This window comes from Panthera onca, chromosome X (assembly GCF_046562875.1).
Source record: "Panthera onca isolate mPanOnc1 chromosome X, mPanOnc1 haplotype 2, whole genome shotgun sequence".
In the NCBI taxonomy this organism is placed as follows: Eukaryota; Metazoa; Chordata; class Mammalia; order Carnivora; family Felidae; genus Panthera; species Panthera onca.
Genome location: NC_138357.1, coordinates 113,769,474 through 113,793,041, shown reverse-complemented (window position 1 = coordinate 113,793,041; position 23,568 = coordinate 113,769,474). Strand labels below are relative to the sequence as shown.

At 39.0% G+C, this 23,568-nt stretch overlaps 1 protein-coding gene across 11 annotated transcripts in view; it reads right to left on the bottom strand.

Annotated features, from left to right (window-relative positions):
• Nucleotides 1–23,568, bottom strand: part of BCLAF3 (BCLAF1 and THRAP3 family member 3) — a 56,389-nt gene that overhangs the window by 7,134 nt on the left and 25,687 nt on the right. For 10 of the 11 annotated variants that reach the window (XM_081792338.1, XM_081792342.1, XM_081792347.1 and 7 more), the window contains 7 exons: nucleotides 21,288–21,463; nucleotides 19,664–19,778; nucleotides 18,890–18,953; nucleotides 17,292–17,407; nucleotides 10,473–10,587; nucleotides 6,665–6,760; nucleotides 3,295–3,450 (listed from right to left, as the gene is read on the bottom strand). In XM_081792338.1, the coding sequence (XP_081648464.1) occupies nucleotides 3,295–3,450; nucleotides 6,665–6,760; nucleotides 10,473–10,587; nucleotides 17,292–17,407; nucleotides 18,890–18,953; nucleotides 19,664–19,778; nucleotides 21,288–21,463 (838 nt within the window). The remainder of the gene's footprint in view (nucleotides 1–3,294; nucleotides 3,451–6,664; nucleotides 6,761–10,472; nucleotides 10,588–17,291; nucleotides 17,408–18,889; nucleotides 18,954–19,663; nucleotides 19,779–21,287; nucleotides 21,464–23,568) is intronic. The other variant, XM_081792346.1, reaches the window with a different exon arrangement.

Sequence of the window (23,568 nt, the reverse complement as noted above, 5' to 3'; positions counted from 1 at the left end):
TTGGTGTTGGAGAGAGGAAGCACGTGAATGATGGCACAGTGACTGGACCGCACTACAGATGAGCACCACAAGACTTCCAAGTCATGAATGATCAGCCCAGGCATTTCACCATGGCTAGGGAGGGAGCAGTCCAGACAAGGTCAGTCTGAACCTTCCTGGTGGACTGTCAGGCATGTATGGGTGTGTAGGTTCAGATCTGGTTTCAGGCTAGAGCAGCCCCAGGGCACCTAGATTAATTAACTGGTGATGAATCTTTAATTCATCTAGGTGGTGATCTAATAACAATAAAAAGAATGAATTCTCAGGGCACCTGGGTGGCGCAGTGGGTTAAGCGTCCGACTTCAGCCAGGTCACGATCTCGCGGTCCGTGAGTTCGAGCCCCGCGTCGGGCTCTGGGCTGATGGCTCGGAGCCTGGAGCCTGTTTCCGATTCTGTGTCTCCCTCTCTCTCTGCCCCTCCCCCGTTCATGCTCTGTCTCTCTCTGTCCCAAAAATAAATAAAAAACGTTGAAAAAAAATTAAAAAAAAAAAAAAAGAATGAATTCTCTTTTAGGGCAAAAAGCAAAAAAAAGCAGTGTACAGATGGTGCCCAGACTATGGCTTCTTTCCAGGACAGGACCTTCAAAGCTCCCTCCGAAGCAGAAGCTTGAGATGAAAAGTGATATAAGTGGCATCTCACACTCAGTAACTCCATTTGAGCAAAAGTGGCCCTAATTGAAGGGAAAGCGGAAGCAAGCAAGACTGGAAAAAAAAAAAAAAAAAAAGACTCCAAGCCTTCACACCTCTTTTCTTCAGGGCATAAAGGTTGAGGGAAAATGAAGTAATAGGTCTAAGTCATCAGTTTACATACATGGAGTGGGGTTTCAGAGCAGCACCATACTACTGGGACAGCCCAAAGGCCAGGTAAGCCTTAAGTGCCTTAGTTCAGACCGTGGCAGAAACAGAGAAGGTGCAATGCCTCATTCCTTATCCTAAAGGGTAGGAGAATGTGGAACTCAATTGTTAAGTAGGATGCTAATCATATGGCATGTACCTCATTTCATGCCATACTTGGAGAGCTGGGCTGTTCAAACACAAATCGACAAAACAGCCTGTTTATGCCTTGCTTGTAGGTACTGACAGTAGCCAGAATGTAAAAGCCCATGTCAAAGCTACACTACAAAGACAAAGTAGCATCCAGAAGGACAGGCGTAAGAAAAAGAGCTGTAGACAGTGAATGTCACAAAATGCAGTGTGTTGGGACTACTTCTAAAGCCCTCAGATGGCAGTGAAAGACAAAGGAGGGCAGGCTAGACCTGCACCGGATGTTACCTGTAACTGCTACATTTTAGAGGATGTAAAACGCCTAGCCCCTAAAGACTAGAGACTCATAGCAGCTTGTGGCCTCCTCTAGGACACATTTCTTAGGTCCTCAGATGAAGGCTTGATGTCTGGTTTCTATTTGCTGTTAAGTGAGACTGGTGGTCGATGTGGTCTGGAAGAACTGGGTGGTCAATAGGAAGCTGGCACGGTGAGGCCAAGAAAAGAATGACTAAACAGCACAAGTTCAATGAGCACATAGAAACTGCAGGCTGAGGCAGATGGTCAAGCCCTCAGGAGTCCCGAGTTATCTAAAAACTAAAACTAAAAATGGAGTCAGAGGAAGCTAACAGAGAGCCAACAGAAAAGAACACACAACATGTGCCCGAATCCCAACCTTGCAACTGAGGAAAAGGCTTGCCTCAACCTTCCTCCTTGAGTGGAAATCAATGACTTGCTTCCCCGTCAAGAGCCAGGCTGCCATCTGTGAATGAGGACAAATGCCTAGAAGATCTGTTGCAAAGAAACTTGCCACACGAGTCAGGAAGAAAAGCAGCACCTCGGTCTAACAGTAGGGAAGCGTACAAGAGGCGAAATGTGTCCAGTTACACTCATGTTCTCAAGGAACAGATGGCTTTCATAACCTCAGTGACATCAAGAGTGACACGCATGGTGAAATGCGAAACTTCACCTACGGTATCCAGTTGAAATCGGGGGGTGGGCGGTGAGAGAAGTTACAGAAAGTATTATAGTTAATGCTAAAGCTTAAAAAAACACAAACGGGGGGGCGCCTGGGTGGCTCAGTTGGTTGAGCATCTGAATTTGGCTCAGGTCATGATCTCACGACTTGTGAGTTCGAGCCCCACGTCGGGCTCTGTGCTGACGGCTCCGAGCCTGGAGCCTGCTTCCGATTCTGTGTCTCCCTCTCTCTCTGCCCCTAACCCACTCGCATTCTGTCTCTGTCTCTCTCAAAAACAAATGAACATTAAAAAAAATTTTTTTAAATAAATAAATTAAAAAAGCCCACACAAACGGTTGTCAATTCCGTTCTACTAGTCCATCTTTTGAAAAACAAGTTTTACTAAAATCACTAAGCGAGCTCAGGGTAAAGGCTTCACAAGTATGAATAATTAAGGAAACACTTATGGTTAGAAAATTTATAAAACCACCATTGGACTATATGATAGCAACACTGGATACACATACATTTCTCAAAGAAAACACAGCCCCAAGTGAACAAAACTGAGTCAGAAAGTTGGCAAGCATGCCTCACTTAACTGATGTAATGTTATTGCTCTCATTTAAAATATCCAGAAGGTAACTTCAGATCATTTTTATGCTGCATTTTGAAATATCAAGATGACAAATTTAAGTAAAATCAATCCACAACTAAAAGAACAAAATTCAAATTATCGAGAAACTTTTTATTAACATTAAGAGTTAGCACATGTGGCGATGGTTGCCAGGCATTACGAATGCAATTACTGCCACCGAATTGTACACTTAAAAATGGTTAAAATGGCAAACTTTATATGCATTTTATCACAATAAGAAACACATGAACGGGGGGAGAAGAAGAGTTAGTATGTTTTGCAATCGTGTGTCCTTTTTATACAGTCAGTTCAATATCCTTTGGTACTTAGATAATTCACATTGTAGAAGCTAAAATACACCGGTTAAACGTTTTTTACCTGAATTTCCAATTCAAACATTAATCATACAACAGAAATTCCAAAGTAAAAAGCTCAAACAGCTGACATATTCACAGCATTTGGGGCATAACAGCAAAAAGCATTTTAACATTAGACAGTCTCACAATTCTATCACCATCACTCTTTGAACTTTTTCTTCAACTATCATGCAATAACATTTGTGAAATCTAGGTTGTAACTTAGGTCAAAATTAAACTAAAAAAAACCATTTGATCTATTAAACATAGATGATTTAGGAGTTCAAAAGTCACTCTACATTTTTAAAAGATCATAATGCAACTAACCTTTTTTTTCCTCAGTAATTTTTCTCTGAATTTATTAGTGATAAATCCCCTTGGGCCAGCAAATCGTAAACGCTGATATTTAGCTTGAATGTATAAGCTCTTCTGTACTAGGCCTGATTTATAATGGGACTGGAATCTGCCACCTCTAAAGTTGGTCTGTAAAGAAAAAAAAAAATTAAGTGTAAAAACTACAGCTTCCAAATCTATTAGTGTAAGAAATGGGAAAATGTCCGGTACTCTTGATTCTAGGCACCACGTATATTAAAAAGGAAGAGGTTACTGATGGTAATAAAGTATGTTTACCTCAAACTAGCCTCCTAGTTTAGTTTATATAATGATTTTTTTAAATTTACATAAAAGCAATTTTTAAAACTAAGTTAAAAGTTTTGAAATTCTTGGGGCATCTGGGTGGCTCAATTGGTTAAGTGTCCGACGACTTCGGCTCAGGTCATGATCTCACAGTTCGTGAGTTTGAGCCCCGGGATGGGCTCTGTGCTGACAGCTCAGAGCCTGGCGCCTGCTTTGGATTCTGTGTCTTCCTCTCTCTCTGCCCCTCCCCCGACTCGCACTCTGTCTCTCTCTCAAAAATAAACAAACATAAAAAAGTTGAAATTCTTGAAATTTATCATGTAAAAAAGTACCACTTTCAAAACCTTATCTAATGTGCTAAAATTATCCTTCTGGGGGCACCTGGCTGGCTCAGTCAGTTAAGCATCCAACTTCAGGTCAGGTCATAATCTCACGGTTCAAGGGTACAAGTCCCACATTGGGCTCTACACTGACAGTGCAGAGCCTGCTTGGGATTTTCTCTCCTTCTCTCTCTGCCTCTCTCTCTCTCTCTCTCTGTGACCAAATAAATAAATAAAAACTTAAAAAAAAAAGCTTCTAGGGGTGTTTGGGTATCTCAGTTAAGCATCCAACTTTGGCTCAGGGCATAATCTCACAGTTCAAGGGTACAAGCCCCACACTGGGCTCTGTGCTGAGAGCTCAGAGCCTGGAGCCTGCTTCAGATTCTGTGTCTCCCTCTCTCTCTGGCCCTCCCTGTCTCTTTCTCTCTCAAAAATAAACAAAACATTTAAAAAAGGCTTCTAAAATTATCCTTCTGATTCAGAGTGTAATATATCAAATCCCCAATTGGGGGAGGACATTAAGTATCAACATCTATTTAAGAATCAAAAACTCTCTAGGGGTGCCTAGGGGGCTCAGTGGGTTGGGCGTCCAACTCTTGATTTTGGCTCGGGTCATGATCTCACTATTCATGAGACTGAACCCCATGTGAGGCTTGGTGCCGCTTGGGATTCTCTCTTCCTCTCTCTTCCCCTCTCCAGCTTTCTCTCTCTCTCTCTCTCTCATCTCAAAATAAATAAACTTTAAAGAAAAAAAAAAAGAATAAAAAAACTCTCTTTATTCCTGTCAGTACCTTCAAAAGTCAATCTTTCTTTACCATAAAAATCCCATTACAGCAAATGTTTTCATGGTAAGAGTTTACACTGAAAAAGACCATTTCCTGATCTGCATACTGCCCAGTATTATAAGACACATAAGAGGACAAGGAATATTTGTTTGATTTCCCTGTGGTGAATGTACAAATGGTATATTATAACAGAATAATTATCAAACCCAAATATAACCCCATTTCCACAATTAATGAACAAATGGGTATGTTGTGCATAATGAAGCATATTACTTTATTTAAAAAAGCATTTATGCCAGGCCTATTTTCCAATTATTTTCTTAAGCCTACAGAAAATTCAGGTAAAAAAGAATTATAATGAGACACAACTCTTTCATTAAAACTATCTGCACAAACTTAACATATAAGAGCTAATCTTGAAATTTACACTGTCCGTTTTTACATATCTAACAAAGTGATTACTATCTGGCTTTGAATTAGTCTAACTCCTGTAAAAAACAAATTTTCATGAAATGGTTCCTTTTCTTAGAAAGGATTACTTCTCTCTATTTTACTGTAAAGAATTTTGAATTTCTAAACAATCCTGTAACATTACACAGCTTTAAACGATTGGTCAAAAGGTTTTTATTGCATATATTTTGGAAAACATTTAAAAATAATTAACATTTAAGAATTTCCCTTAAGAAGAAAGGGTAACAGGAAATAGGCCTTGCAACAATCTTAGAAAAATACTACAATCAACTATATCTGACCAATGAGAAGAAAAACATGTAGGAAGCCTAGGAAGCACTCATATGGGAAAGCCCAGTTATACTGCCTCGAAGTTAAACAGACATCACATTTTCAGTTGGTTTTATGGCTCATTAGTCAAGATACTAAAAGATGGTGTAAAACATGTTTATATATTCTATGGCCACTGCCATAGAATATTTTTGAAAAAACCTAATGTCACCTGTTTTTAGGTACATGAAACACTGGCTAAAAATGTTACCTACACAATGCTTTCAAATTGTGTTACTGCAAATGAAAACAATCTTTGGACATCTAGAATTATGCCTCTCAACAAGCCAGGCATTAAAAGAGGACCACTCATAACTACCTCCTAGTCTATGGTTTGGGGACAGTTTATACTACCTTTATGCTAATATTAACTTCCTCCAAATGAGCTAACCAGTCTATCAGGTCTGCCTGCTACTTTCACCAAAAAACCTAGATTATTTTCCTTTCTTTCAAGGGGGAGGGGAAAAGACGCTATAGAGTTAAAAATATTAATGATGTACCTATTACATAAGCAGGAAATTTAGTCAGAATGGATTTAAAAAGCATGTCAACTTCTGAGAACAAGGAGAGAAATACAGCACTTCACACTATAATTCTTATTCCATATATCTGTGTGATGAAGTGTTCTGAATAATCAAACAATCACATTAGACATAGCTGTACAAATCATTAGAATGTGATGAAATAGGCTTGAACAAAGCTTGCTGGACCAGAATCTTTCTGAGATGATGCAGAAGGCCTCTGAGGGTTGTACACCTATGGGCAGGATTTTTCAGTCTGTGAACCTTGGAGAAGGTTCACAGAGCTATGCATTTACACCTTAGAGGTAAAGGGGCAGGCGTAAAGGGAGGGTCTTGAACCTTGTCTGCCTCCTCATCTAGAGCCACCTCATCTGTGTCTGTTTTATACATTTGTGTTTTCCATGTAATATGTGAAAAAGGATTCCACTGGTAAAAAAAAAAAAAAAAAAAAAAAAAAAAATTGAAAATCAAGTTCCGAGGAAAAAGGTTACCATTAAACTGATTACAGTTAACTATAAATGTATGTCCAGGAATCTTAGTGTATAGTCACTATTTGAAATATCACAAAAGCAGCTTTTAATTTACTAACACTTAGAACATTATGTTCAAAGCATAAACCCAAAGCTAGAATTAAATGGAAAATAACACTTAATACCTTAAATGGTCTTCTAAAGCTTGTTGTGTTTTGACGGTTTCCCTCAGCTCCAAAGGGTTTGTGAGTAATGACGTCTTTTTCCTGCATGGTATAATTCTGCATGAAAAAAGCAGGAGTATGGGTTAATATACTTGAAAGTTTATTTTTAAAATTTCATCTTACCATTTAAAAAATACGAGTTTTGGGGGTGCCTGGGTGGCTCAATTGGTTAAGTGCCCAATTCTTGATTTTTGTTCAGGTCATGATCTCAAGATTTGTAAGATGGAGGCCTGCATAGAGCTCTGTGCTGACAGCTTGGAACCTGCTTGGGGTGCTCTCTCTCTCTCTCTCTCTCTCTCTGTCCCTCCCCTGCTCACTCTCTCTCTCTCTCTCAACAAAAAAAAAGCATTAAAAAAAATTCAAGCTTTGGGCAGAGGACTTGAATGCACATTTTTCCAAAGAAGACATCCAGATGGCAAACAGACACATGAAATGATGCTCAACATCACTCATCATTAGGGAAATGCAATTCAAAACTACAATGATATATGATATCACACCTGTCAGACTGGCTAACATTAACAACACAAGAAACAACAAGTGTTGGCAAGGATATGGAGAAAAAGGAACCCTCGTGCGCTGTTTGTGGGAACGTAAATTGGTGTAGTCACTGTGTAAAACAGTATGGAGATTCCTCCAAAAATGAAAAATAGAAATACCATATAATCTAGTGATTCCAACACTAGGTATTTGCCCAAAGAAAATGAAAATACTAGTTCAAAAAGAGATATATGCACCCCAGTTTATTATAGCGTTATTTACAATAGCCAAGATATGGAAGCAACCTAAGTGTCCATCGATAGGTGAGTGGATAAAGAAATGTGGTCTATATACGATGGAATATTACATGGCCATAAAAAAGAATGAGATCTTGCCATTTGTGACAACATGGATGGACTTAGAGGGTATTATAATAAGTGAAATGAGTCAGAGAGAGAGGCAAATACCTTATGATTTCACTTATACGTGGAATATAAAAAAAATGAATAAACAAAAAAAAGCAGAAAAAGACCCATGGAAACAGAGAACAAACTGATGGCTGCTAGAGGAGAGGGGGTGAGGAGATAGGCAAAATGGATGAAAGGGAATGGGAGATACAGGCTTCCACTTATGGAATGACTAAGTCACAGAGATGACTGTGCATAGGGAATATTGTCAATGGTATGGCAATAATGTTGTATGGGGACAGATGGTGGCTACACTTTTGAACATAGCATAACATACAGATTTGTTGAATTACTGTGTTGTCCACCTGAAACTAATTTAACACTATGTCAACGTACTTCGATAAAAATATTTTTAAAAATTTTTAAATAAAAAGCGTTTTTTAAATGAAGATTTAAAATATTTATTTATATTTGAGAGAGAAAGAGAGAGAGAGAAAGAAGGAGAGAGAGAGAGAGAGCACAAGCAGGGGAGGGGCAGAGAGAGGGAGACAGAATCTGAAGCAGGCTCCAGGCTCTGAACTGTCAGCACAGAGGCCGATGCCGGGCTCAAACGCACAAGCTGTGAGATCATGACCTGAGCTGAAGTTGGATGCTCAACGAACTGAGCCACCCAGGTGCCCCCAAAACACACATTTTAAATGTATAGGTTTGAGAACACAAAACATGTAGCACATACCTTAGCTGTAGGAACATATACATATCTTCCTTCACATAACCCATGCTAGCCTGTGAGGGCCTAGTTTAATTTACGAATGTGAGAACAATTTAAAAAATACTCCTATATAACACAATGCATAGCTTTTAGAAAAATGACCATACATTTAGTATTTATTCAGGCATCCAGAAGAGAACCAAATCCATTATTATCTGGAGTTGCTACAGAGTTCCCACTGCCTAAGAAGAAAACAAATTCTCAACACTATAGGAGGCAAGTTTTGCTGACCCAGATAACTGATTTGAGGTGATGCTCCTACCATGATTAGGAAAGTATCAAAAGTCAAAATGTTAAAATGGTACTGCAAAGAACTGGAATCCTTTAATGGGAACAGAAACAACGGGGCCCATTCTGAAGTTTCTTTTCTTCCAAAATCAAGTCTTATAACCTTCTTTTTAAAAAAAAAATTTTTTTTTTTAACGTTTATTTATTTTTGAGACAGAGAGAGACAGAGCATGAACGGGGGAGGGGCAGAGAGAGAGGGAGGTACAGAATCAGAAGCAGGCTCCAGGCTCTGAGCCATCAGCCCAGAGCCTGATGTGGGGCTCGAACTCGCAGACCGTGAGATCGTGACCTGAGCTGAAGTCGGACACTTAACCGACTGAGCCACCCAGGCGCCCCATAACCTTCTTTTAAAAAAATTTTTTTTTAATGCTTATTTATTTTTGAGAGAGAGAGAGAGAGAGAGAGAGAGAGAGAGAGCACACGAGCCAATGGGGGAGGGGCAGAGAGAGAGGGAGACACAGAATCGGAAACAGGCTCCAGGCTCTGAGCTGTCAGCATAGAGCCCGACATGGGGCTTCAACTCACAAACAGTGAGATCATGACCTGAGCCAAAGTCCGACGCTCAACTGACTGAGCCACCCAGGAGCCCCAAGTCTTATAACCTTCTATTTATTCCATTGGCTATTCCATTTGCTGTACTTCTCACAAATCTTCCTCTTTCACACCTTTATCTCTTCCTCCAGTTTCATATAAAAGTCTTTTCACAGCATTCATCATGAATTTATATCAAGTCCATAAATCTGAATAAGTGCATAATCATACATATAATGAGATGAGACTTTGGGGGACCCTGGTAGGGAGGGGTATATTTTGCAAGTGAAAGGATGTGAATCATTGGGGCTCAGCAGAAGGACTGTACCAAACAGCTTCTGATCAGGCTCCTAATGCTCCCCACCTTCTAGTATCCAGGCCCCTATGTCATTCCCTTCCTTTGAGTGTGAGCTGGACCTAGTGACTTGTGTCTTACAAATGGCCGTATGACAGAAGTGACAGAACATCACTTCTGAGATTACATCACAAACAGACTCTGGCTTCCAACTTCCTAGCTATCGCTTGCTCTCATTTCAAAAGCCAGCTGACATTTTTTAAAAATGTTTATTTACTTTTGAGAGAGAGAGGGAGAGGGAGAGAGAGAGAGAGAGAGAGAGAGTGCAAGTTGGTGAAGGGCAGAGACAGGAGATACAGAATCCAAAGCAGGCTCCAGGCTCCGAGCTGTCAGCACAGAGATCGATGTGGGGCTCAAACCCACAGACCATGAGATCATGACCTGAGCCGAAGTCAGACGCTTAACCGACTGAGCCACCCAGGCGTCCCATCCATCTGACATTTTTTTAACTGCCTTATGAAGAGGCAAATCTTTAGAGACAGAAAACAGATGAGTGGTCAACCAGGGGTGGGAACAGGGAATAACTAAAAAAGCACAGGGGCTATTTCTGGGGTCATGAAATGTTATAAAACTGGATTATGGTGATGGTTACACATCTTGGTAAATTTATGAAAAAAAAAACATTAAATTTTATACCTAAAATGGGTAAAATTTTTATGGTATGTAATTATACCTTAATAAAGTTGTACCCAAAAAATCTTGAGAAAGCTAGTACTATAATAAATGAAATAAAATCCTACTAAATCAGAGATAACTATTTCTTCTCTCATAATAAGTATAAGATTCAGAAGAACACTAACAATGAACAACAGAATTGTAACACGTACTCAATGAACAGTTAGAAACATGGAAGAATACTGGTGGTCTCTCTATATACACATATATGTGAGGAGAATGGAGTGTACCAAAATGAAAAATTCGGAGCTGCATTCTTACCATGTGCGGTTTCTGAATAAATTTTCTAAAATTTGATTTTGTAAAACCTATAGGTTTTTGGAATTCATCAACATGAATATTCTTCAACCCTGAAAAACTGGAATGCTCATCATTCCTAATAAAATGAAAGAGAGAAAATAACGTTTTATTAGTTTACCTTTATCTAACAAATAAAAAAGAGAAATTAAATTGCCCCCTTCAGAGACAATCAAAGCAGCAAAACAGTTAAAAAGAAACAAAACAAGAAAACAAAACAAACCAAAAAAACACTCAAAGACTCCAAGATCTATCACCACTAAAATTACAAATGATAGTTATCAGGGCTAAAACCTTTATTTTTCAACAAACATTATTGAGCTAAGCTGAAAGTCAGCAATAGGGGGAAACAGTATTCCTTGGACCAAGGTTCTCACTCTGGGGTCCAAGGACAGGTGTCCTGGGGGTTGTCATCCCCTGAAACCATACGTAGAATGTGTGTTTTCTGAGGGACGATAACCACTGCTCTTGAGGCTCTGGCAGGACTAGATGCCCCCTTCCTGATAGGCTCTTATTCATGAAAGCACCAGAGACAAACAGTGTGACTGGCTCGGGTCCCCTATTGGCAGAGCTGAGACTTCTGACACTGCTGGGCCACAGAAGCGAAGGACAGCTCCCTTCTCCTGTCGTCACCATGTCCAGAGGCCACCAAAGCCTCTTCTCAGGCTGCCCGACCTGGGACAGAAGGTCCTTCCTTGGGCTTGCCCTCTGACCCTGGGGCCTCATTTTCACAGCCCTCCGGCAGTCCTCTCCTTGTCACGTCCCACATCTCCCCACAGTGTTCCTCAGATGCTTCCTGCTCTGTGGTGAACGAACTGCTCACTGTCTCGGCCTGCTTCAATCCCTTCCATGGGCCCCCCCACTGAACGTCAGGTTAAAATCCATACTCCTCATCATGATCTTCAAGGCCCTGCCTGCTGTGGCCCTTGCTATCTCACCAGCTGCTGTGTTCCAGTCTCCCCAACATGCACACCGAGCACGGGGAACATTTAGCGACACACAGTTCCTAACACACCACCATCTCTCCTGCTCCCGCAAGTCTGCAGGAATAATTCCTTCCATTGTAATTTCCTCCCACTTAGGTCAACTTCAAGATTTAGCTCCACCTGCACTGTCCCAGGAAGGCTTTTCCAGACCTCCCTGAGGCGGACTCGTACCCCTGCTACGTGCACACGTAGCATTTGGGAGTCTTCCCACATATCGCTCGTGTTTGCAAGGGCCTGTCTTATGCAGCAGGGTGTCATCCCTTAAAAGGAGACACTGTGGATGGGTCATTTTGTGGCCCCAGCTTTGACCCCCAAACCTGACAGGGAATGGCCACTCAGGGTATTTTGAAATGTTACAAACTCTCATGTTCTGTCAAACTGCTCGTGGTATGACAGTAAGTCAAAAGAGAAGGGTGCAAAGCTGGGATGATTTTTTAAAAAGATTTATTATTTTGGGGGGCGCCTGGCTGGCTCAGTTGCTAGAGCATGCGACTCTCGGTCCCGGGGTCTCGAGCCTCACGTGGGGTCTGAGCTGGCCAGGCACCCCGAGGATGATTTTAATTATTTAAAATAAACTACATATATGCCCAGAAAAAAGTAAATGACAGGAAATGTACTAAATATTAACAGTGGTCATCTCTGACTCATGAAATTAAGAATGCCTTATATTTTTATTTGTATACTTTATATTTCCAAACGTTTGCCACTGACGTGTACTACTAATTTTAGTAAGAAAACGATGGACTTTAAAAAATCCTCTTTGCAAAGCATATATCCGATAATGGAGTAATGTCCAGAATATATAAAGGACTCTTTACATCTCAATAATAAAAATACAAGAATCCAATTTAAAATACGGGCAAAGGATGTGAATAGGTATTTCTCCAAAGAAGACACACAAAAAGCACATGAAAAGATGCTCAACATCATCAGCCACTAGGGAAATGCAAATCAAAACCATGATGAGATAACATTTTACAGCCACTAGGATGGCTATAATTGAAAAGATGACCCCACCAATGTTCGTAACGGCATTGTTCACAACAGACAAAAGATGGAAACAAACTAAATATCCATCAACAGAAAAACGGACAAATAAAATGGGGTACGCACATACAGTGGAATGTTAGTCAGCCTTAAGAAGGAATGAAAGTTTTTTTTTTTTTTTATTTTTTTTTCAACGTTTTTTATTTATTTTTGGGACAGAGAGAGACAGAGCATGAACGGGGGAGGGGCAGAGAGAGAGGGAGACACAGAATCGGAAACAGGCTCCAGGCTCCGAGCCATCAGCCCAGAGCCTGACGCGGGGCTCGAACTCACGGACCGGGAGATGGTGACCTGAGCTGAAGTCGGACGCTTAACCGACTGAGCCACCCAGGCGCCCCAAGAAGGAATGAAAGTTTTTTAAAAATGAAATTCCGACACATGATATGACATGGGTGAAAACATATTCCAAAGTGAAATAAGCCAGACAGAAAAGGACAATTGTTGTATGATTCCACTTATATATATGAGGTACCTAGAACAGGCAAATTCACAGAGATGGAAAGAAGAGAGGTTATCAGGGGCTGGGAGTAGAAAGGATGGGGAGTTACTGTTTAGTTGGTATAGTTTCTGTTTGAGAAGATGAAAAGATTCTGGAAGTGGGCAGTGAGGATGGTTACACAACACTGTCAATGAATGTACTTAATGCCAATGCATTCTACACTTAAAAATGCTTAAAATAATAACATTTATTATATGTATATTTTGCCACATTAAGAACATTTCAACCCTTTGATATCTGTTTTGTGACCAGGCAAATGAGTGTGCACGTTGAAGAAACTACTCCCCAGACTGCCTGCAGCAAGGCATGGCCATGGGACTAAATTTTGACCAATGGTGCTGAAGTGGCATGTGAAAATTCCAGGAGGTTTTTAAAGAAAAGGCTAGAAGAAGGACATGACGGCTTGGGCACAAACACCCATTCTGGACCATGAGGCAGACGCCACGTGCAGAGGATATCTGAGGAGCAGGATCTAAGGAGGCTGGTTTCCTGATGGATCCACCCTACCTACCATGCTCTGACGTCCTGACTGGACTCTTTTTCTACATGAGAAAGAAATAATGTTTTCTCCTGCTCTTACAGTCCATTCTCTACCCAGCAACCGGGGTGAATCTTTTAAAATTTAAATGAGATTATATTTCTTCTTGAGTTAGAACCCAAAATGTTTCATAATCTCACTCAAAGTAAAATACTGAGTCCTCACGTCCTCCAAAGTCCTCTGCAGTTTGGCCTCATCTACTTACTCTCTTCTTTTCCCACCGTGTTATAACCTCATTGGCCTACTTTCTGTTTTTTTTGTTTTGTTTTGTTTTGTTTTTTGCTTTCTATTCCTTAAACAAGAGTAAGCATGATCCTGCCTGAGGCTCTTTGCCTTTGTTGTTCCCTCCTTAAAACACTATCCCCTCAAAAAACCTTACTAATTCCCTAACTCCTTCACTTAATTCACATCCCTGTTCAATTAAAAAAAAGAAATCCTACGTGCATTCCATAACCACCCTAGATAAAATCACACCACACGTATCACTCTGTCCTATTAAATTTCTTCTTCTGCCTTATTTTCACCTTTCACTCGTCAACATGTAGGTATTTATTTTTCCTACCATTAAACTGTAAGCTTGACAAGGACAAGGACTTTGTGTATACCTCTTCACTGTATGTTTTCTGTACGCCGTGTAGCTAAAAGGAAAATCTCTGCAGCCTGACATTCCCTCAAAGTCTATCGATTCTATTTTGAAGCTGCTTTATCCCACACACACCAGGCCAATGCATGCACATTGCAGCACAACACCTTGGTAGCACTGTATGGAACTTAGGAATGCTGGTTACAAGAGGGAGAAATAGTGGGTCAGGAGAAGACATGGAGATGTTAGAGTACGCGATTGGTCAGAAGTAGGGAGAAAAAAAAGAGAACATGGTCTTCGAGACGAGACAGAATGTCCTAGTGTTAGGCTTGCTTGGGAAAGATTACCTAAGCTATTAGGGAATAAATAGCAATCAAGGTTTAAATGTGTCGCAGTGTAAGTATCCTCTGTCCTATCTACTTCTTTGCAAAGTCTTCACTCATTCAACAGCTCTGAGTTGAGTTCAAGGCAGTGGGGATACGGTGGTGAGGAAACACAGACACAGAGTCTGCATATAACTGTTTGAGGGGCAAAAAGATCACACAGGTGGGAAATTGCTACATCTTGTGCTTAATGATTTCATATTTCATTTCTTCTGAATTTCTACACAAATCTAAACACTGAGATGACTAAAATGATTTCTGCAAAAATATTAATGAGGTCAACTTCAAAGACTGAATTTCTAAGACAAAAGGATAAACTCAAATGCTTTTTCTTATTTTAAGAATGAAATCGAATTAGGATAAAGTTAAAGGTTCTAAATCATTTTTTTCTAAGTCACTCCTTTCAAGAAAGATGAACAATAAATAGCAAGTGCTGGTGAGGATGTGAAGAAACTAGAACCCTCATACACTGCTGGTGAAAATGTAAAATGAGGCAGCCATTGTGGAACACAAGGGTAGTTCATCAAAAAGTTACACACAGAGTTATCATATGACTCAACAATTCCAATCCTAAGTATATCTACCCAAGAGATGTGAAAACATAGGTCTGCACAAAAACCTGCACGTGAATGTTCACAGCCTCATAATTCACCACAGCCAAAAAGTGGAAAAGAACCCAAATGTCCAGCCCCCGGTGAATGGATCAACAAAACATGGTTATCCATACATACAATGGACTATCACTCGGCCATAAAAGGAATATTCATGCTATGACATGGAGGAGCGCTGAAAACAATACGCTACATGAAAGAAGTCAGTCACGAAAGGCCTCACATTATATGACTGCATTTATATGAAACATCAAGAAAAGGACAATCCACAGAGACAGAAAGTGGCTGCCAGGGGCTAGGGGGGAGGAGAAATAGGGAACGACAACTAATGCTTACAGGGCTTCTTTTTGGAGTGATGAAAATGTTTTGGAATTAGACAGTGGTGACAACTGCAGAGCTTCGTGAATATACTAAAAACTACTAAATTTTTTTACTTTCAAAGGGTGAATGTTATGGCAAGTAATAGCTCAATTAAAAAAAAAACCCCTCACGGCTCCCCTATGCCGCACCAGCCATCCAATAAAAATAAAATATTCCAACACAGCCAGCAAAAGACATTCTGCAGAAAGACATCTCTGCATGCTCTACATAGCCTCCAAAGCTAACATCATAAACACTTAATGCTGATGAGCTACTCTGCACCTCACACCCGTGGCTTTAGTTAATCTTCACCACCGCCGTGAGGTAAGTGTAATTCTCACCTCTAGTTTACATATGAGGAAACAAAGATTAAGTAACTTGCCTAAGATCAGTCACATAGCTAGGTGTCTACAGAGCCAGGTGTTGAGTTCAGGTGTAACTCCAGTGCTCGAGCCCTTTCTCATCTCAAAGGGGGAAGATATATTCTAAAGCATTAAAGCATGGTTTTTATAAAATGCTGATTATCTTAAATCTGTTTTTAAAATCCTCTTTCCTGGCACACTGAGTTTCTTACACTTGCTGAATCAAGACAAGCATGACAGGAGCTTGTGTCACTAAAGAGCACAGTCATACCATGTCATATTAAGAAACTGGAGACTTTCACCTAGCAAGGGACGAGATTTTAATGATTTTATTTTCAGTTGTTTTATATGCCCCAACACACAGTTTGCTATCTCTTAATTAGTCCCAAACTTATTGTCAGCATAAAGTCCAGTTTTAAACAAGCTCCATGTATTTTGACTAAGACCAAGTTAGCCACAGACTTGACGTAAAAGTCTAGTCAATTTGACACTAAGGAATATGGAAAGGGAATTAGCACTGGCCCTTCCTATTCATACATTCCTACTTTCTAAGAGATCCAAACGATTTGAAGACCCTTGGGTGAACTAGAAATTTTGTCCTCTTCAATTATACCTCATAATCATATGGGGTCCCAGGGTTGCCACGAATTCCACATAGTTTTTAGAACTAGACATAAACTGGGGTCAATCTAAAAATACTCAGAGCCCCCGAAAAAGTACAGAGTTGGGAAAGAAAAACAACAATGTACTGACAATCAATTTGCCATACATGGCATAAGTACTTCGCATGTGGCAGTTCATTTAATATTTCTAACCTGTCCACATCATAAATTAGTTCTTCTCATTTTATAGAGAAGGCTCCAGAAACTAAGCCAGTTTGCCTACGAGCATGCAGCTTGTCAAATGGCAGAGGTGGGATTCCAACTCCTATCTCCTCCATTTTCTAATACCCCTGCCTCTGCTTCATGGACAGACATCCATGAAGAGTTCTAAAAGAGAATTGTACTGACCTCAGGAAATTCTGTAATATTCGGAGAGTACCAGAATCTAAAGGGCAGAACGTGTCAGAGTTTCAAAGAGATTGAGCCAAACAGTCCATAAACTGTTACATGCAAGTCCGTAAACTTGCAGGTCCTGGTGCCTGCTAATATTCAAAGAGCCATTACACTCTTTTCTAGAATTACAAAGACCTCATATACTCACCTACCCCTTAGTTTTTGTTGTTTCAGTCAAACAGAATACGATGATCACTGAATAGCTTTGAAACATTTTAATAGATTTCACTTAAACATATAAAATAGATTTGAAGGATCAAATCCCTACACTAAAATGAAAATCATCACACACAAAAATTGAAAAATATGCTAAAACCAAAAGCTCCCTGATAATAGGATGTTTTTCATCTACTGATTACCTCTCTGCAGCACTAGCTATGTGAAAAATGTGCTCATCTTCATTCTGTAACCGTTCTTTTCTCCTTCTTTCAATGTCATGTCGTAGGTCATTTGGGTCTATTATTTTGACCAGAGTCTGAGGAATTTTGACAGAAGACAAACCATTCACATTACTGTTAGTTGCACAAAGACCGTATCTAATAAGAACCTTAAGTAAAAGTCCTAAATAAGTTACCTTATATTCATCCTAATGGTAGTGTAAATTGATTAAAATATTTTGAGACACAATTGACAATGCACAGACAGAAAAGTTCATAACAATGAACCAGGAATCCCACTTCTGGGAGTCTATCCCAAAGAAAAGGCTATCTACCCAAATATATCCAAAGTGCTATATTAAAAATCATCAAAAAATAAGAGCAACTTAAATGTAAAATAAATTTAAAGGAGAAGGGGAGAATGATTTTATGGTAAATTTAAGTCAAAGTAATAATGTACAAGCATCTGAAGTATGGTTAATGTAGACTGTGTGGAAGTCAACGTGAAAAAAACCCACAATTACTGAGAAAAGTTAATTAAAACTTAAAAAGCCTCAATCATAAAAAGTCATGGGGGAGCTCAGAGATTTTACATAAAAGCAGTATTATTAAGTAAAAAGAAGAGCCTCTAAAACTACATTTCTTATGATAGTGGCTACGTTAAAATGCCAGATGTAAGACTACAAGAAAAGATGATCAAATGATATTTTGTGTTAAGTGGTTGAATTAGAGGTGATTTTTCAAATTTCCTATGGGTTGATTACAGTATTTTGATGAATAGAAATTTTGTGAAAATAGCATTTATTCAATAAATGCTATCTCTATAAGTTCAATAAAAATTGTAACCATTCACAAGTGAAAAAAATTACATATTCTATCAGAAGTGTATTAAAATCCTTCCTCTACAAAAACATTTTACTCTCAATGAATAAATTAGCAGTTCTTTTAGAACTTGATATACTTCTAAAACGAGAGCCAGTTTTCTTCCCCTCCCCCCCAACTAGTTAAGAGAGTTTTTCTAATTAGTAAAGAAATGGGGGGGGGGGGGTTGAGGAAATGTTGGGTAGAAATTCAATGTGTGGCAATAAAAAAAATCAGTATTACTTCCATTATTTCACTAGTTCATAGTCCACAGAATTTTTCATACATTCTACAGTAAGCAGAAGGACAATATCAAATGAAAGTAAGTTCCTCTGCATTCATTCCACATACAATTAAAAAAAAATACTCCACGTGACTGCTTTGGAAAAAATGTAGGTATCAAATATACTTTCCACAAGCCTTATAGTGTTAAGTTTTGGAAGGAATACTCAACATTGTAACTATATGTCAATTTTACAAAGCTGTTACCCTTAGGGATTGTCTCTCTTAGGGAATATTTTTGTCTTTTGCCAGTGTTCTCTCTGCAACCTGGCCAAGTTAGAATCACTTGGAGAGCTTTGTAAATTTCAGGTTCCTGAGTCTCAATCCTTCTTTCTCATCTACTTTAACTCCTTTTTTTTACTCCCAATTACCAGTTCCCTTTTCCATCAATATGCCAACAATAGGATAGTCTTTCATCAAAAATTGTATTCACTTACCTGTTCTGATTCATATACCATTGTTTGTTTATTCTGAAGCTCAGCCAAAGACATATCTATTCTCCTAAAATAATAAAGGCATATTACAATTAAATAATTATGTTTATACACTGATACCTTGATTCCATCACTACAGAATGGAATTTGAAATAAAACTGGTATGTCCTGGAGGATGCAAAAGAAACATGCTACCAGGTGGGTTTTCATCTACAAGTCAGTCTCCCAGGACACACATATCCTGTGAACAACATCACAGTGATGCCTTAGCGGTTCTCAAATCACTAGCCTGGGTAACCTTAAACTTTGCTCCGGTGATCTACTTCATTCTAACATTGATTCAGCTCAGCTCGCAAGACAGGGCACACCACCTGCTCAGACAGGTGCCAGCAGAAGAAGGCATAGGTTTTCATCCGGCTGCCCTCAGAACAGCCATTTCTGACCACATGAAGCAACCCATGATTTCAATGGCTCGACAATTGTCTTTCATTCTTCCAGTGATAACTTCAGTAGGCAATTACTATAGACACAGCAGAATCAAAGTTAGGTAGGTAAAGATTGTCAAAGTCCTCCACATTTAGACACTGCTAATCAATGGCTTTAATACAACCTATTCCATCCAAGTGCACTGACCCAGTACCTGCCTGGGTCAGTCCTGCTTTTGGATAGGAAATGCTGTCCTAGAGTCTACAGCAAGCCCAGAAGGCGGCACCTTCCCAAATATGTTCTGGGGCTTATTCCGATGAGTTAAATGGGCATACAATAATCAATCATTACCTGTGAATTTCTGGATCTGAATTCGATTTAACTTCATTTACATCTGCAGCGTGTGTATCTCGCATTTTTGAAAAACGCTCATGTAGAGTAATGTCAGGTGATGGAAAATAATTTGCTGAAAAAGGAAACAAATAGTTTTATCTCAGTGTAAAACTGATTCCGCTTAAAAGATTACATATAAGCACAGGAAGAAGGGACTGTTAAAAAACGTCCAACCTGTTTTCTCTTGAAAATATGTGGGACCCAAACTTATTCCACAGACTAATTTGTAGCTCTCACATGGTTTCCCAAGTCTAAGCAACAGTAAAAAAGGCCTGACTTATGAACCTAAGGATTCTGTTCCTATTGGACATGTCTGCCGATTTGCTGGGGGGAAAAGATAGTGTGGCTCTCTCAAAGTGAGAACCTTCCTTCTCCCAGGTAAGACCTTACTCTGCTGGGAAGTAAAGACGGTACAGAGTTTTATAGTTGACCTAGAGTAAAAAATAACTCAAGAACAACCCTGAAGCATCAGAAAATTCTGAACAAATGCTAAACGTTGTTTACATATCCCAGAAAGAGTCCTACTGCCATTCTACTTTAATTAACATTAACTGAAGTTCATGAAGACATACTGAAATCAGCTATGCTACACGGCTTTTAACAGGATAGAGAGAAAGAGAATACACTTAACCCATCAGAATGGTATTTAAGCAAACCTTTTCCCTAACTTACTGTTCCTGTTCTGGGACAATCTCCTGGATTTTTCTGCAATACCAGCTCCCTTTCTGCCAAGAATCATACTTCCTTTGGGTGAGAGGGGCTGGAACTGAGAAGGTGAACTGTTTCAGACAAAATGCATGCTTCAAAGTAAATATATGCCTTAGTTTGAGGGATGCAGAGAAAATAATTCACTTTCAAAACATGTTCCATGAAGGTAAAAAAAAAAAATCAGTGCAATTGTCTAGTAAGAAATAGAAAATAAAAATTTTGAAATTCTTGAAGGTCACCAGTTTATTATTCCCATGCCTGCTTTATTATGCAGCATCAATGAAGTAAGTTGTTCCACCTGACTGAAATTTTCAATTAATGGAAATTGGCCAGAAGCTAAAACAAAACAATTTACTGCAGATATTCAAAGTATTTATTATGCAAATCCTTGATGTCATCAAGTATGCCAAATCGAACTGGAATCTTTTATCAATCACTTCACATTCATCCTTATGGCACAAAGTCCTAGTAATGCCCTCAGGGGGCTTTAAGAACATCACCAAAAGACCTAGACTTCCAGAGTTCTTGAGTTTGTCAAGTTTCATATGTGGTGTTTATTGCTTCCTCCTTCTTGTTTGGTTTTCAGTTAACGTTTCTTGCTGCTGTCAGTAGGCCTGTCTCTTGCAGCAGCCAACGTCTCCCTTTCAGTTTGTAATCTACTATGAGTGAAAGTACCAGGTTATTGGAACAACACATGAAGAACTAGGCTTGAATTAATACCTTACACTCTCTACAACAGAGTTCCTTAATAATGATCAAATTTATAATGAAATATTAATTACTATTACTATATCACAGATATTTACCTATACCTTGTGAAAAGCCAGTACATTATTTTTGTGTTATCCCTAATGTATGTGCAAGATATACCAACCTTTAACTTGATGGATTATAGTTATGATTTCCTGAGCAAATTCTCCTGTAGGTTTGTTTTCAGTATTCTGAGTTGAGTCAAGATGTTCAAACACTGGATGAAAGTTCTCACTTTTCCTGCCAACAGCAACCAAATCATGTGACATCTGTCTCTCTGTGGAATAGCTAGAAGCAACCCTAGAATAATTTGTAAATGTTTAACTAAATTTGAAACTATTTTACTGAGAAAAAAACTTATTAAGAATTAATCAAGATAGCTATAAAACTAAAAGGATGTTTATCTTTTCTTATAATTAAGGCATTAAACTGTATGCCATAAAACATGTGCAATAATGCGCAGGAGAAAATAGCTACAGATGCATGAGTTTGAGTTCTCCTTTTCAATCAGAGATCATTAAATATTTGCCACTTTAATAATAAAATCCTCAACATTCTAAGTTAAACAATTTTTACCTAAAAAAATACAGCAAGGCATCAAAGGTCAATGTGCAAAAAAATAATCAATTAGATTATTTTCTACTCCCAAATTGTCTATAAAATTATAAATCCAGCAAGCTTATACTATCTTGAAGTTCTACCACACTTTAAAAGCTGCTATTAAACATAATAACTTCTTTGCCTTCATAAAAATTCTTATAGCTCTGTATCAGTCATGAGAAACTTGGTATTTTGAAATCAAATTCTGTTGAGATGAATCAATTACAAAATCTCACTAAACTGGCAGCAAATAATCTTAGTTGTTAGCAAAGTTATGATCATTAGAACCGATTACAGTGTTCACCCTAAATGTATCCTTAAAGAAATGCTACCATTTATTATATAACCTCAGCTATGTTACCCTTTAATGCTTTCTGAATCTTTGTAACTTGTATTACAAGCTCTCTTGACCTTTAGGCATCATTATCAAGTCATGATTATGACATACAGCTAACAATTATTGAGGGCTCACTGCAAGCCACACACAGGGGCTCAGAACTTGTTTGCAAACATTATCTGATTTAATCTTTACAATAGCCCTATGGGGAAGGCGCTATGACACTGAGACAACGGATGTCTTGGTTGTTTTGGTTTACATCCCAGAGGCTGAGTATTCCTAGGAACATAATCCTTCCAAGTGTCATAATGGGAAACAATTCCAAAAAAGCTGCTCTCACTTAAAACTACTCTTAAATTCTTTGCCTGGAGGCAGATTATATGTCACAGAAGAAAATGTCTCATTATTTTATATTTATACCTCATTTTGGACTCAAAATGGCACTAATTAGCTTACACCCATCTTACTCCTCTGCATTTAACTCTAAATAGCTTTTGCCTCTTTCCAAAAATCATATTCACTACCCAAAGAATTGAGATTTACAAGTGCTGGGGTTATTTATGAGTATGTTATATAGGCTATGAAGATAAACCCGAAAGAGAGCCCTGAAACATGTTTTAAATAATAGCAGCACCACTGAATAAATGATACCTCTTCATATAACAAATATCAATCAGATGGATACATGTTGGGATGTGGGTGTATGCATGCACGGATTTACTTATTTAAGTCACTTAACAGCCATATATATAAAACCGCTCCAGGGTAATCAGGGGCTTACAGATATTCTTCAAATTTTTTAACTTCTCTCATAAGATGGTTTAAGTGCCTATTTTTAACTTATCAGAGGCAAGGCTTCCATATGACCTATGCTCCCTGCTTTCAAACCAGCACTGTCGAGACAACTCCCTGCCAAAGCAGAACCCCGGAAAAGTGATTATGCAGCAGGCTGATGCCACTGTTAAGGTTTCCTTGATTCATCAGAAGGACTTTCATTAGAAGAGCCATTTCTCTTCTTTCCTCCTAATTTGCTACAAGCTTCCCACTGGGTATCTGATAACAAGCTAAGAGACATTAGTGATAAACACTGGAAGCTAGAATGGCCCTATAACAACCTCTACTAGCAAAGAATTACAAATGCTGTGTTTCACGGTACAAAAAGCCTGTTCCATACCCCCCAAAAATTGCTTTTAAAAATATTTTACAGGAGAGGGGCGCCTGGGTGGCTCAGTGGGTTAAGAGTCCAACTTCGGCTCAGGTCATGATCTCACTGTCTGTGAGTTCAAGCCTGCGTCAGACTCTGTGCTGACAGCTCGGAACCTGGAGCCTGCTTCGGATTCTGTGTCTCCTTCGCTCTCTGCCCCTCCCCGACCCACACTCTGTGTATCTCAAAAATAAATAAACATTAAAAAAAAATTTTAAAAATAAAACACTTTACAGGAGAAAAGTAAGATGTTCAAACAGAACT